Consider the following 14443-nt stretch of genomic DNA (forward strand, 5'->3'; position numbering starts at 1 on the left):
CACGTGTTTTGCATTTTTTTGGGAAACATGTGAAGCTAAAATATAGCGCTATGTGCCAGATTTATATTTTGCATGATTTTTACAATATTGTGCATAATACTGCAAAATGAAATTATGCAGATTTCACGCGACTCTAGTAAATACTCAACACTAGAAGGAGGCATGGGAGGTGAGGCTGCCAAGCTGGATGGTTCAAGCCGTAGGGAGGGCTGCATATTTCAGGTGAAGTTCAGATATCATTGCACTATCAACAGTGCAGCAGGTGCAGTGGCACCGAGGTCCAGGACCGAGAAGGACCCATAGCACCATTACTGCTCTATTTTACGACCAAACAAAAGGTCATGGATGTCAATTTTCCTTGCCCGCATCTTGTTACACCACAGTTCCATACTAACAGCATCAGGGGAGGTTGGTTTTGGGGGTAGGTTTCCAAGATGTAATGATGTCTGTTGACAGAAAAGAACAAGCATTTACAATGCAATAGGTCTCGCATTTACGCGAGTATAAGCTATTAGCATTGTAAATGACAATGCCTTTTATTTAAGTTTAAAAAACTAAAACAAAAATAAAAGGCATTGTTATTTGCAATGTGAATAGCTCAAACTCGCGTAAATGTGAGACCTATTGCATTGCAAATGATTGTTTGAACATGTATTGCCATCAGGTATTGTTTAATATGCGTGTGGTTGCCACTTTTTCCTTATTTTATAAACATGACTTGATGCCCTTGATAATACAATCTTTCTAGAATTAAGGCTCTGGGCTTCTTTTTTTGAATGTGAGGTATTGTCAGTTATGAGTCCCTCATTGTCTTGAACACATATGAATATAAATCAGGGGCCACAAACTGCTAGAACAACATGCATATAAACAGGGATTTGCATACGGGCGACTATTAACACACCCGCCTCCTCGCTCATAGTGACTTGCTTAATGATGCAATATAACGTAGTGAAACTATGGGAGGGTGATACGTCACATTGACATGGTTCTAGGTATGGTGCACTGTGTCTGGGCGGAGGAAGGGAAGATGGTGGATTGACTCTGCCGCTGATGGCTCGCACCCAGAGCTGCTGCTTCTCCGCTATGGTATGCTGAGGCAGAAACGCCGGGAAAGTGAAAGAAATTAAAGCAACTAAATGAAGGAGCGAAAATCCTTCATCGATGTGGGGAGTACGGATGTTTTGTGAGCCTTCATGCTAACCGATACATACAAACAATTAAGGACTTTCGCCACAACTAAAAGTGAAAAAGTGAAAGGGTTCTCCTGCTTTTGACTCATCTAATGTTGGCCTTGATCGCTGGGACGTCACGGCGGACTTGGATTCTCACCCAGCGTGGTCTGACTGATTCATGGTGCTCCTCTCTCGGCTGGTTCTTCTTGGGACACACACCTGTTCTGGCTGTTCCCCGTGGAATGGCTCTGCTGAAGACAACCGTGCAAAAGGGAGGACGCACTTACTCGTGCTCTACAGCTATAGTAGCTGATGCTGCTGGGCTTGCTACTATGGAGGATGAAACACACACCCGTACTTGGAAGAGAAATACAACGCAAATGGCTCCTTCTAGAGTCAGATGCCCGATCATGAAAATATTGCAATCAGGTAAAGCTAACGAACTTTTTAATCATGGAGGCGGCAAAGCCATGGAGTGAGCACGAGAAAGGAGGAACGGGGGCGGGGGGCACAGACGGAAGAGAGGGGGGACAAGGGAAAAAAAAAGGACAAGCAGCATGCGCTGCCCACCCCTCGCGCACACCGGCCTTGCGCATGCGCCGCTGCCATGTTTAGGTCAGGCAGCGATGCGCAAGACAAACAAAAAGTCCGAACAGTGCGGACTAAAACTGTAGTTAGTGGCCGCTGCTTCCGGACTACACTGAAAGTCAGTTGAACATCAACAGCCACTAAAAACAAAGGTAAGAAATGCGAGAACAACACTAAGCCAATGGCAAGCAGCAGGAGAAACTAACGGCTGCTTGCCAACATATAGAGATTACTTTAGGTCTCGCTGAGACAGCGCATGCAGTGCATGCACTGCCAAGGCGAGACCTAAAAAGGGAATGGAAGTTGAGCAATTGAAATAGGCTTGAATGGAGAATCGCACCCGGAGTGATGTCAGAAAGGAGTCACAAGAGCGGAAGGCCACAAAGTGAAAGGCACAGAGCAGTCAGGCTGCAGGGATTTAAAAGGGAAGAGGGGGGGGAATAGAGGTAGGCAGGTGAGCTGAGTCTCTTAAAGTAGGAGCTGGGGAATTAGTTTGGTTGATGTTGCTTGGGTTTTCCGTGAGTTGGGAACTGTGGATGGCAATGGCTGAATGCTCTATGCTGTATCCCATTGAACAACCTTTTTCGCACAGGGGTAGTAGGCATAAGCAGGGCCACTGGAATTATGCGATTGTGCGGCGATTTTCTCATAATTATAGATTTGCCACATTTGCCACATAATCCCATCTGCTACATAATCTGCAGATTTTAACAAGAACATTTTTTCTAGCTCAAACGGTTCAGAAGTTACTGAAACACAGCGCCATGTGTCACTTGACTGTTCACTTTCTGTTGCTCATAGCTATATTTGGGTATTAAACCGGTACTTATGAGGTGCACCTAATGCCTAAACAGTGTTAACAAGTATAAAAAGAACCAAATAATGAAGCACTACTTTAAAAAATGTGCAGCATCACACTACATATTTTGCCTGTCTTGCCACATAATTTATTCAACCCTGCCGCATAGCTTGGCCCTCTCTTGACGCATAATTCCAGTGGCCCTGGGAATAAATAAATAAAGCAGACCTAGTTAAAGCTACCCCTCTTGGTTTTCATTGTGAGGTTCTTAACAGACCTAACAAGAGGGGTGGCGGCCTGGCCATCCTCTATCATAGCTCAATTCAGGGATCTTTTAAAGCGCTTACCTTACCTGCTTGCGAGGCACTCGCGTTTAACCTGAGGCTAACAAGCCATTTTTCTTTTAAAGGCACTCTCATTTATAGACCCCTGGCGCTAAATCCTCTTTTTTTCCCACGGTAGGAACCCTTTTAGAGGATGCCCTGCTGGGGAATTCACACACTATTCTAGGGGATTTTAATTTTTAGGTCTCGGCTAGCGAAGGCTGCGCTTGCGCAGTCTCGCTCTCGAGAGATAATGACTTGGAGAAGAGGGGCTTGAACCCGCCCCTCTTCTCCCCTGTTCTCCATTGGCTGGCATCTTGAATGTTGGCCAGCCATTGGAGAAGAGGTCCGTCACTCCGAACAGGCCCCGTCCTTTTCGGATTCGGGGGCGTGTTTTTTCCAACTTTTCTAATTATCTCCTCCAGCCAATGGCAAGAGGAGAGTAAGGAAAAACACGCCCCCGAATTCGAAACCGCCGCTGCCTTTCTCCGAGGCATTTCTGCTTCGCCTCGGAGAAAGGCGGTGGTGTCCCGGCGTCCGGACGCACAAGTCACTGACTAGATTAACGAACACGTGAAACAGGCCCCGGTCATGCAGATATCCCGGACATAGACAAGATCTCGAAAATTGACGTGGTTCCGGGTAAGAACGCCCCCCCCCCCCTTCAGTACTTCTAATGCATTTCCCGCCCGTCCTGGTGCACTCTCAGGAGAACACGATGTTTACATTTCTCGGCCACCCACATTCCAAAGTTCGAGCTCTCTGGAGCGTGGGAAATCCCTCCCCGTGTTACATGGGTGAGATTTGGGGCCGAGCAGATCTATGCGGCATACATAGTCCCCAGCTTCACCCTTCGTTTCCCGGTATTATTACCCCCAATGCGTGTCCTACGCAATCCACTACGCATACGTGGGCCACAGCTTTACTATGTATATCTCGGACCCACCCACTCTGCACATTGGCCGCTTATGTGGTCCTCAGCTTTACTCTCACGCCTCCTCCGTACACCTCTGACACGTGTGGACAGTACCCCCACACCACAACCCCACCCCACTTTCGCGTTGTCTCCAGCCGGGGCGCTACCAGTCGACACTGCCTTGCTACGCAGTCTCCGGTCTCACCTCTGCCCTCTGTCGTTTGAGGGACTGCGGGTGGGAGGGGCGGTGGCTCTTTGGCTGGGAAAGCCCCTACCGACCCCCTCTGCTGGTGATCTCACCCTATTTTTGCCAGGAGTCTGGGCTTGAGAGCTGGAGTGCGCCCTGGCAGGCAGGAAGGACAGGATGACTCACTAGGCGGGCGCTATATATAGACGCACTGCTGGCCCCAAACAATGTCTAGCGCCCCCGGGCCAGCCCCCTCCGCCCAAGCATTGTTCCCCAGCGAGAGAGGGAGGGGGATTAGTGAAATTCAGTGACCCAGAAGGTCTCCCCTGAGTGAGTGTGCAACTGCCCCTGTGTGGCACAGCAGTGTCTAGCCGCCTCAGCGAGAGAGATAGAGGGGGGCCCGGAGAAGGTCACAGTGAAGTCACCAGGCAGACATGTGCGTGGGATCTCACGGGGGACAATGGTGTGCTGTGCCCTCGCTCGTGAGACGCCCTGACTCACCACAGACCTGTGCAGGGTCAGAGGCGCGTGGGATTTACATCAGTCTAAGGCAGCGACCTAGGGCAGAACTCCACGTCTGGGCAGGAAACGGGACAGTTCCTGGAGCGTCACTCTGTTACCTGCGCAGCCCCCTCTCTCTCACCTCATGTCCCTGGTAGTGTCAGTCTACAGACTGATGATGCATGCACCTCACCTTTTACCTGCACATCCGCCTTCCTCACACCGGATGTTCCTGGTAATGTCAGTCTATAGACTGGTGCAGGAAGGGCTTCGGCTGGTAGGGGCGTCGACCTGCCACTAAAAAAGGGGATTTGTGTGTTAATCCTTTTTGTAAGATTCCGTGAGGCAGTCCTGCAAACTCTGAAAGACCAAGCTTAACAGAATGTCTGACATTGCCCTTCTAATGCAGCACTCTGTGGCTGCGGTACCCACAAGGCACACTTTTATGTGCCTCTCCCTCGGGGTTTGAGTTGAAGTACTTCCCTTATTCTGAGCACTCCTAACCCCTCCTCATCACAGTGGTGAATACAGAACACGACTATCTCCAGTCTTGAAACTTCCGACCACATGCAGCCTGCCAGGCCAGCATTACCCTGCCTTCCTGTCAGGGCTCTGTGTGGGTGTGGCTGTGTGTGGGGGTGGCTGTGTGTGGGGGTGGCTGTGTGTGTGGGGGTGGCTGTGTGTGTGGGGGTGGCTCTGTGTGTGGGGGTGGCTCTGTATGTGTGGGTGGCTCTGTGTGTGGGGGAGGGTCTGTGTGTGTGGGTGGCTCTGTGTGTGGCTCTGTGTGTGGGTGGCTTTTTTTGTAGGTGGCTCTATGCGTGGTGGGTCTGTCTGTGTGTGGGTAACTCTGTGTGTGTGTGTAGGTGGCTCTGTGGGTGGCTCTATTTGTGTGTGGGTTGCTCAATGTGAGTGGCTTTGGGTGTGTGGCTCTGTGTGTGGGTGCAAATGCAATAGGTCTCGCATTTGAGAGTGATTAAGCTATTGACATTGTAAATAACAATGCCGTTTCTTTAAATGTTTTAAAAACAAAAACATAAACAAAAATAATGTCATGAGCAATGCCAATAGCTTTAACTTTAACAATGCCGAGACCATTGCATTGTAAATGCTTGTTATCTTGAGCAGGCAGACGACCCGGACACGGCACGCCTCCTAAATCTTAAGGAAACAGCAGAACTTTTACAACACGTAACGGGTCCCTCGCACCTGAATGGACACACCCTCGATGGGGTTTTTTCCAACATTCCGGAACTATCTTTTTCAGCTCTGTTACCTCTTGCTTGGTCAGACCATGCGGGAGTTCGGTTTAATCTTACCCCTACACCCCACATGGCTAACGGGCGGTGTCAAAAAGAGCGGAAAGAAGTCAGAGCTTGGAACAGGGTGGAAGTTGAGACCCTATCTAGGGCACTTACTACTTCTTTCACACCTATTGCCAGTAATACGGAGGAGGCTGCCTCGTTCTACACGAAATGGCTTATGCAGGCCTGTTTAGACCTTGCACCACCCAAACAAGTCGTATTTAAAAGAATGGTGCCCTCAGCCCCCTGGTATTCGAGGGAATTAAAACTGCAAAAATGTATATGCAAGAGAGTGGAACGAAACTGGAGGATGGACTACACGGATAAGGAAAAATTGATATAGTTGGCAAGCATGGCCACATATAAACACATGATATGTGTTGCTAAACAGAAGTTTTACACCGCTCAGATATCAGTGGCCAAAAACTCAACGAAAGAGCTTTTTCTCGCCATTACTAATTTATCCTTAGTCAAACCTGCCTCCGTTCCATCTAGCACAGAGCTCTGTGAAAAAATTGCCTCATTTTTTCAATCCAAAGTTAACAACATCTTTACCAGTCTCAGTGACTCTATTAGGATTGACCGGGAGTCCGAACTGAAGGCCAAAGATTTGGCCTTGCCGTCGGTTATCCTCGAGGCGTTTAGGCTACTAACTTTGCAGGACACCTTGGACTTACTTGCCAAAGCTAATTCCGGGTCCCCATTGGACCCTTGCCCATTGAAAATCATCAAATTGGCCCCCGTGGCTGTAGCGACCTACCTGACTCCTATTTTTAATGGCATGTTTGAAGGAGGGATATTTCCAAAAATTTGGAAGGAGGCCTCCATTCTCCCACTTTTAAAAAACCTAGCCTGGATCCTTCAGATCCAAACAATTTCCGGCCTATCTCCCGTCTCCCTCTTCCAGCTAAACTAGTGGAAAAGGCTATGAACCAACAACTTACTGCCTTTATGAGGAACACTCTATTGCTGGATGCCTCCCAACACAGATTTCGGGAGGGACACAGCACCGAATCCGCTTTGATCACGGCCACAGAACAGATCAGGTTAGCAGTGGATCAGGGAGGCAGTGCTGCCTTGATCCTTTTGGATCTATCGGCCGCATTCGATACGGTCCATCACGGCTTGTTGATGGATCGGTTAAGGAAAGGTGGAATTCAGCAAAAAGCGTGGGAATTGCTAAACTCCTTTCTTTCGTATCGGAGCCAAACAGTTTCCTTAGGTAATTTTTCTTCCCAACCTTTCTCTCTACCTTGCGGGGTTCCGCAAGGGTCTTCATTGAGTCCCACCCTGTTCAATATTTATGTGTCCTCCCTTGCTCCCATCATCAGATGTCACGGTTTCAGTGTCACTTCGTATGCGGATGACACGCAAATCGTGGTGTCTCTAATTCCTGGGCGTGAAATGGGGTTGGACCATAATTTTCAATCCTGGATGTCGGAAGTGGCTCACTGGATGGCTAGCAACTGCCTTAGGCTGAACTCAAATAAGACCGAGGTTATGCTGTTTGGGAATAACCCTAGCTTCTGGACCCCATTATGGTGGCCGCAGGAACTGGGGGCCCTTCCCACTCCGGTCAACAAGGTAAAAAATCTTGGGATGGTGGTAGACGACAAACTTTCCATGGTATTACAGGTTAAGGTGGTAGCCTCCAAAACATGCTATATTTTAAAAACGCTGAAAAAGATTTTGTTCCTGCTCCCTCACGAATGTCGAAAAACAGTGGTGGTGGCCCTTGTAACATCCAGATTAGACTACTGCAATAGTCTGTATCTTAACATTCAGGAAAACCTGCTGCACAGATTGCAGCTATTACAGAATGCTGCAGCTAGACTTCTAACCGGCATCCCGAAATTTGCACCCATATCAAAGGCCATCCGAGACTTACACTGGCTTCCAGTCAAATGCAGAGTCCAGTTCAAGTCTCTATGCTTGGTCTTCAAGGCCTTAAATGGTGATGGTTCTGACTACCTAATAAAACAATTTAAAAGGTATGTCCCTTCCCAGCTTCTTTGATCATCTGATGCCAGTCTGATTACGGTCCCTGTTATAAAAAAAGCTCGATGGGGGGGACGTAGCTTTTCTTATGGTGCAGCCAAGCTATGGAATGGCCTGCCGCTCCATTTGATACGCATGGACAACCTACTGCATTTTAGAAAAGCGCTGAAGACCTGGTTGTTCGGTAAATAATTTTGCCTCTCAGGATTAGGGAGTAGTGGACAGCGCCAGGACACCTACTTGGTAATCGCGCGCTTTACAAGTCACTATAACATAACATAACATGTGCAGTTCATCGCAATCTGGCCCAACAGCTGGCCCTTCCTGCACGCAGAAGGGCATGCTGCTAGGCTTACTGTGAAAGTGGATTATAAAGATTGTCCCTTGCTGAGTCAGAGCTCTCACAGACCTTGGCATATCCTTGCCAGGGAGGAACGCCAAGGTAATCCCTGTGCCAATGGCATTTTAGGGAAAACGTACATGTTCACCTACGTAAATGTGTGGGGGGAGATGAGCTGTCTCCTACTTTTATGCGGGGGCATTTGGAGTTAATTAAAGGAATGAGAATAAAATATTACGGTGCTGAAGCGGGGGAATTGACTCTCGTGTGATCACTGGAGGGGGCTATGTAAGCCAGAAGGGCTTCTTTGGCTCCATTGCCAACTACTGAACACTTGTTTTACAGAGCTGGGAACTTGTCAGCTCAAAACAGATACGGCAATCCCCTGTAATGAGTACACAGATATGTAGGTGCAGGGCTAGGCAGGGCTGAGCCCAACATCATGCATAGAAGGCTGTTATTCTGAACTTCCCTCCCCTTAACCAAAATGCCCCCAAAGGAGTCCGTCCGGCATCGGTTTGGAACTGGATCCAAAAGACCTCCTGTCGTCGGTTCCAGTCAAGGAAGTAGGATGCTTATTCTTTACAATGGGAGCATGCTCTCTCATTGCAAAGAGCTGAGGTGCAGTTCATCCCTACACCCTGTAGCAGGCACCTCAAGGTGCCTGCCACTGGGTGTAGGGATGAACAGGGAGGCACCATAGGAGCACCCTAGGCTGCCATTAGGTGGCCTTGCAGCCATGGGGGTCCTGCTGGGGGCCCCCCAAGGCAGATGCCCAATGGCTTTCTATGTCGGAAAGGCTGTCACAGCAAGGCAGTGGGAAGCTGCTGTCGTAAACCCTCGGCTGGAAAGAGCCGGTCGAGGGATTACTGCAGGTTTTCCGAATGGCAGACGGGCTCTCCGAGCCCGTCAGAGGCCACTCGGAAAATCAATTTGAATTCCCTTCCAACCGAGCCCATCGAAATGGGTCAGTCGGAAAGGAATCCAAATGGGCAATTCCGATGCGGTCAGAACGGCTTCGAGCCGTTCCCAACCGCATCTGAATCGGGCCCCTAGTAGGAAATGTCCTGATTGTGCTCTGCAATTCTTTGAACAGTCATTTATTTTGTTTTTTTAAGGTCTGCCAACCACCTTGAAGTAGTCTCAGAAGGTTTTGGATCATTGTGAAATGAAATGGAGGGGGTAACTATGACTTATGGGTAAGGGCACTCAATAAACCAGTGAAGGATGGTGTTTGCTGGCCTGGATTGCTGTTTTTTGAAACGAGGTGTGAAGTTCAATCCTTAGTAGAGTCCGCTTTACGCTCATGGTCTGGAGTTGAGAGACTGACTAGTCATAGGCTCTGGCCATGCAGTGTAGACTATGTTAAGATTTTCTCCCATGAAGTGATGTTTGGTCCTTTTCCAGGCAAGGACTAGTATTGTCGTATTTGAGCCTGTGGCAAGAATCGTCCATGCCTCACCGGCTGTTCATGTTTGTGTCCTACGATCTAGACCCAAGGTTCAACAAACAGTACTTTGGATCCGCTGCACGGCGGCCTTGCATAGGGTGACTCCAGCATCTAGACCCAGGACAGAGTGTGGCCTCGCTCTGAGCCCCATATATCAGCAGGATTATGGCACCAACAAAGCCCAAAGCACATCCTGAAGTCAACAAACTAGATGTCAAACCTATACCCAGGACACTTGCCCTGGTGCCACTTTGAGGACCAGTACACCAGTCCTAACAGGAAGCCCACCTTGCATTCAGGAGTCTAGTCTTGGTGTCTCCTTTCTCTCACAACCAGCGCAAAGGCCTGGCCTTGTACAGTCTTACACCAAATTGTACATGCTGGTGTAGGCAGCACTCCTAAGACTACAAATCAAGTTGAATACCAGGGTCTTACAAAACATCCTAGATACCAGTGCAAAAACCACCCTAAGGTGAGCTCATAGGTCATACACCAGAGTGTTACTTCACATTCTAGATACTGGCACAGACACCAGTCCTGGGGCCAGAGCAGAAGCAAGATACAGTCTTACACCCACTCCTAGATACTGGTGTGGGCAGCTCTGGTAGCAACAAAGCACAAGTCATAAACCAGAGTCTTAAGCCAAATCCTGCATACTGATGCAGACAACACCCTTGGGACCAGAGAACAGGTCATTTACCATTCTTACACCAAATCCTGATACTAGTGCCGAGACCCTCCCTAGGATCAGATCATGGGTCGTACATCACATCACTATACCACATCCTAGATACAGGTGCAGATGCCAATCCTCGGAGTCATAAACTAGTCATGCACCAAATCCTGATACTGGTGCCAAGACCATTCCTAGGATCAGATCACGGGCCATACATCACATTACTATACCACATCCTAGATACAGGTGTGGGTTGCTCGGAAAGCACCAGAGCACAAGTCACAAACAAGTGACTTACACCAAATACCGGCCACTGGTGCATCGTGAGCCACTGGGATCAGAGAAAATTTCATATAAAAGTATTAGACCATATCCTAGATACTGGTGCAAAGGTTCAGAGAACATGTCACATGCCAGTCTTACAACAAAACCTATATACTGCTGCGGATAGAACATGTCATATACCAGTCTTACAACAAAACCTATATACTGCTGTGGATACTAACCCTAGGATCATAGAACATATCATATAGCAGTCTTACAACAAAACCTATATACTGCTGTGGATACCACCCCCAGGTTCAGAGAACATGTCATATAGTAGTCATATAACAAAACCTGCATACAGCTGCGGATACCACCCCTAGGATCGGAGAACATGTCCTATGCCAGTTTTACAACAAAACCTATATGCAACTGTGGACAGCACCCACAGGATCTGAGAACATGTAATATGCCAGCCTTACAACAAAACCCATATACACACGCGAATATCACCCCTAGTATCAGAGAACATGTCACAAAACCTGTAAGCTGCTCCTTATACTACCCCTAGGCTCAGAAAACATGTCATACACCAGTCTTAAAACAATACCTATACACTGCTGTGGATACCACCCCCAGGATCAGAGAACATGTCATATAGCAGTCTTACAACAAAAGCAATATACTGCTGCAGAAAACACCCCCAGAATGAGGGAACGTGTCATATAACAGTCTTACAACAAAACCTATATACTGCTGCGGACACCAACCCCAGGATCAGAGAGCATGTCATATACCAGTAGTATACGAAATCTTAGCTACTGGTCCGGAGGCCACTCCTAGGGTCCAATCCGTGCTTGAAATGGAAATATATGAGGGCAGGTGCTTCTTTTCCCAGAGTGTCTGTTTGCTTCTGAGAAGTGCCTAAACTCTCCCATTAAAAGCACTGGAGCCAGAGGCTGAAGTGGGCGGGATCTGAAGGGCACGCCGTGCCCAATACTTTTTAAATTAAACAAAAATTGTTTTCCCACTCCAACCACTGTTTTCTTACTTTTTGTGAAAAGCCAACCGTCAATGGACGGTTAATTCCTAGAGTTGATATGCATCAGCTGAAACTAAAAGGAGTTTTGTGCTGTGAAAACAAGGGAGGGGCTGACAGCTAAACAAGCCTTCTCAGCGGGGTGCCTGCTTGCCTGAAAGAAATGTAAATATGTACAACTGATTAATCTATTACTGTAAAGGGTGCTTGGGAGCCGGTATTGCTTTAATTGATGGAGACACTTGAAGCTTCCTGATAAAACAGATTTATTCGTATTGAATGTTATTGCAGGGGAGTTACCAGCTGGGCTGTGATGTGTGTATTTTTAAAGGACAGTTCTAAAAACAAATTGCACCATGTACACACTGGGTATTACTCAAATCTATATTTTGGTAGCACTTTTTGATCTTAACCCTTTTAGCGCATTTTGTAGCAGCCCATCTTATACTGTGTGCAATGCAAGTTCAAAATAATGACTTACACAGTCACAGTGCTTTCTGTCACAGACAGGTACCTCGTATTACTAAACATACTCAAGTCCCTGTTCTCCACTGCACCAACCAGGATTCAATTCTGTGGCTCTCTGGTTACACACACAAACCTCTGCAGTGCATTGACTAACAGGGGTTTCATAATGTAGGATAGTGCATTTCTTACTGATTACCTTAACTTATCTTTATTTTTCATTTAAGCTGTGCCTTATTTTATATGTAGTTACCTGAAGGTGAAAGATGGAAAAAGTTACACAATGTTTTGTTTTTTAGTCACGCCTTTGACCACGCCCCACACTCACTCACCCCGCCCCCTTCGCGCAAAGCATCACAATTCCCATAATTTTTGTAATGCACTTCCTGATTGGAACAGTGTGCGGAGAAGTGCCTGTACTGTCCCTTCCAAATTAAAGTGCAGGGACTGATTACCTGATTGGATCTGCCCATTTAAAGCACTGGGTCCGACCACTGGCCATGGAGTACAGCCCTTACACCAGACCTAGCATCTGAAGCAGCCCTCTGGCCGAGCCCCACCCTAGCTGTTCACACTGATGCACGCCCCCCCCCCCCCCCCCCCTTCACAGTCCAACCCACTTCCCGGACCCGGCCTCTACCTTCAGCATGCGGATCTCCCGCAGGGCGATCTTCCTTATCACGGGGTCGTCCTCCGACTCCACGAACTTCTTGATGGCCACGATCTGCCCGTTGTCCTTGTTGCGGCACTTAAAGACCACGCCGTAGGAGCCCTCCCCGATCTTCCCGAGGCGCTCGAACTTGTCCATGCCTCACTCCCGTCCCGGCAGCGGCAGGGTGGCCTGCGGTACAGAGAGCACGGAGAGCGTGAAGGACGGAGGGAGCGAGAGGTGGGGGCCAGGAAGGAATGTGAGGGATGGAGAGAAAGGGGAGAAAAGGAGGGTGGCCAATGGAACAGAGAGGAGATGGAGAGAGTAGAGCAAAGGAGAGAGGGGCAAGAAAGGTAGAGAGGAGAGACAGAAAACTGGGTAAAGGAAAGAGAAGGGACAAAGGTAGAGAGATGGAGAGAAGGAGCAAAGTAGAGAGGAGGGACAAAGGTAGAGTTGGGAGAGGAGGGAGTAAAGGAGAGAGGAGGGACAAAGGTAGAGAGGAGGGGAGAGAGAGAAGAAATCTGGGTAGAGTTAGATGGGAATAGGATCTGAGTAGCGGAGAAAGGGGTGAGTGAAAGGGGGTGAAAGGTAGGACAAGGGAAACATAGTGAAAGGAACAAAGCTAGGAAAAAGAGAAGGCGGCATAGGAGAGAGTTCATGTAGGGGGGAGAGAGAGAGAGAGAGAAAGAGAGAGAGAAAGAGAGAGAGAGCAAGAGAAGAAAGGAGAAATACAAGAGGAAGACACACTGGAGAGAATAAGAAACGGAAATAGAAAGAAACTGAAAAGTAGGGGCAATAGCAGGCGAGCAAATAGGCAAGAATGAAAGAATCTGTGTGCTAGAGAGATTTGAAGATATTCATGAAAAGAGAGGAATAAGAATGGAAACAAAATGTATCTATTTAGTTTGCAGCGCCCAACTTATAGAAACATTGGTAAGAAATTAAGAAAGCCAAAGTAGAACGTGGAATGGGGGTGGGCCGGTCCTCCAGCTGAAGTTTTGCGATTAAATGCCCCTTCATTAAGATAACAGTCTAGAAAATAGTTTTTTCAAGCGTTTCCTGATAGGAGAAACGAGAGTGTGCGGAAGAGGGAAAGGAGGAAAGTAGCTTGGGTGGGGGTTACCAGACACGTGCTGCACAGATCCTTAGTGCTGTACATTTCTTCTTTTATGCTGTGATTTCACTCACCCATTAACATTTTCACTCACTCGGCGCTATATCTGTTCACAGTTCTGCACAGCTTGAGCATGGCAAACATTACTTGGTGCAGAACTTTACACTGCAGCTTACTCACTGCTGGTGATTTACTGAGTGAGATATGTGGCGTACTCACTCATATGGCATTTTAGTGCGGAGTGCATACGAAAGTGTGTCTGAAACAAACTTAGTGCCAAAAATGCATTTTTAAAATTTTCAACATTCATTTCAAGGAGATAAGTGTAGAAGGTTTGAGGAAGATTTTAGAAATTTACTTTGAAGCGCCCAAATGCCTATAAAACAGCATGTCGATGCGCCATTAATTCGAGTACAACAATGCCAACGGGTTTGGGACCAGGGAGATTTCTAGCTAATCAGAGACTGTCATGTCTTCTGCAAAGCAGTGGAGTCACACACATCACCTGGTGGATGCCTCCGATTATCCTGTTTTTCACCAGTGCATGATAACCTCCCACTTGTGAACTCATCGTGCAAGGTGATTCTGCACTGGACTCATTTCAAGACAATCAACAATTCCTTCATTTCTAAGTGATTCAAATAAGTTCAACACCCAG

General features: G+C 47.8%; 1 protein-coding gene across 1 annotated transcript in view; it reads right to left on the minus strand.

Moving 5' to 3' along the window:
• Window positions 1–14443, minus strand: part of LOC146798004 (cyclin-dependent kinase-like 1) — a 327585-nt gene that overhangs the window by 310556 nt on the left and 2586 nt on the right. Inside the window, exon 2 of the mRNA XM_085625238.1 lies at window positions 12663–12863. Coding sequence (XP_085481364.1) covers window positions 12663–12830 — 168 coding nt within the window. The 5' untranslated portion in view covers window positions 12831–12863. The remainder of the gene's footprint in view (window positions 1–12662; window positions 12864–14443) is intronic.

Source organism: Triturus cristatus, chromosome 9 (assembly GCF_964204655.1).
Source record: "Triturus cristatus chromosome 9, aTriCri1.1, whole genome shotgun sequence".
Classification (NCBI taxonomy): domain Eukaryota; kingdom Metazoa; phylum Chordata; class Amphibia; order Caudata; family Salamandridae; genus Triturus; species Triturus cristatus.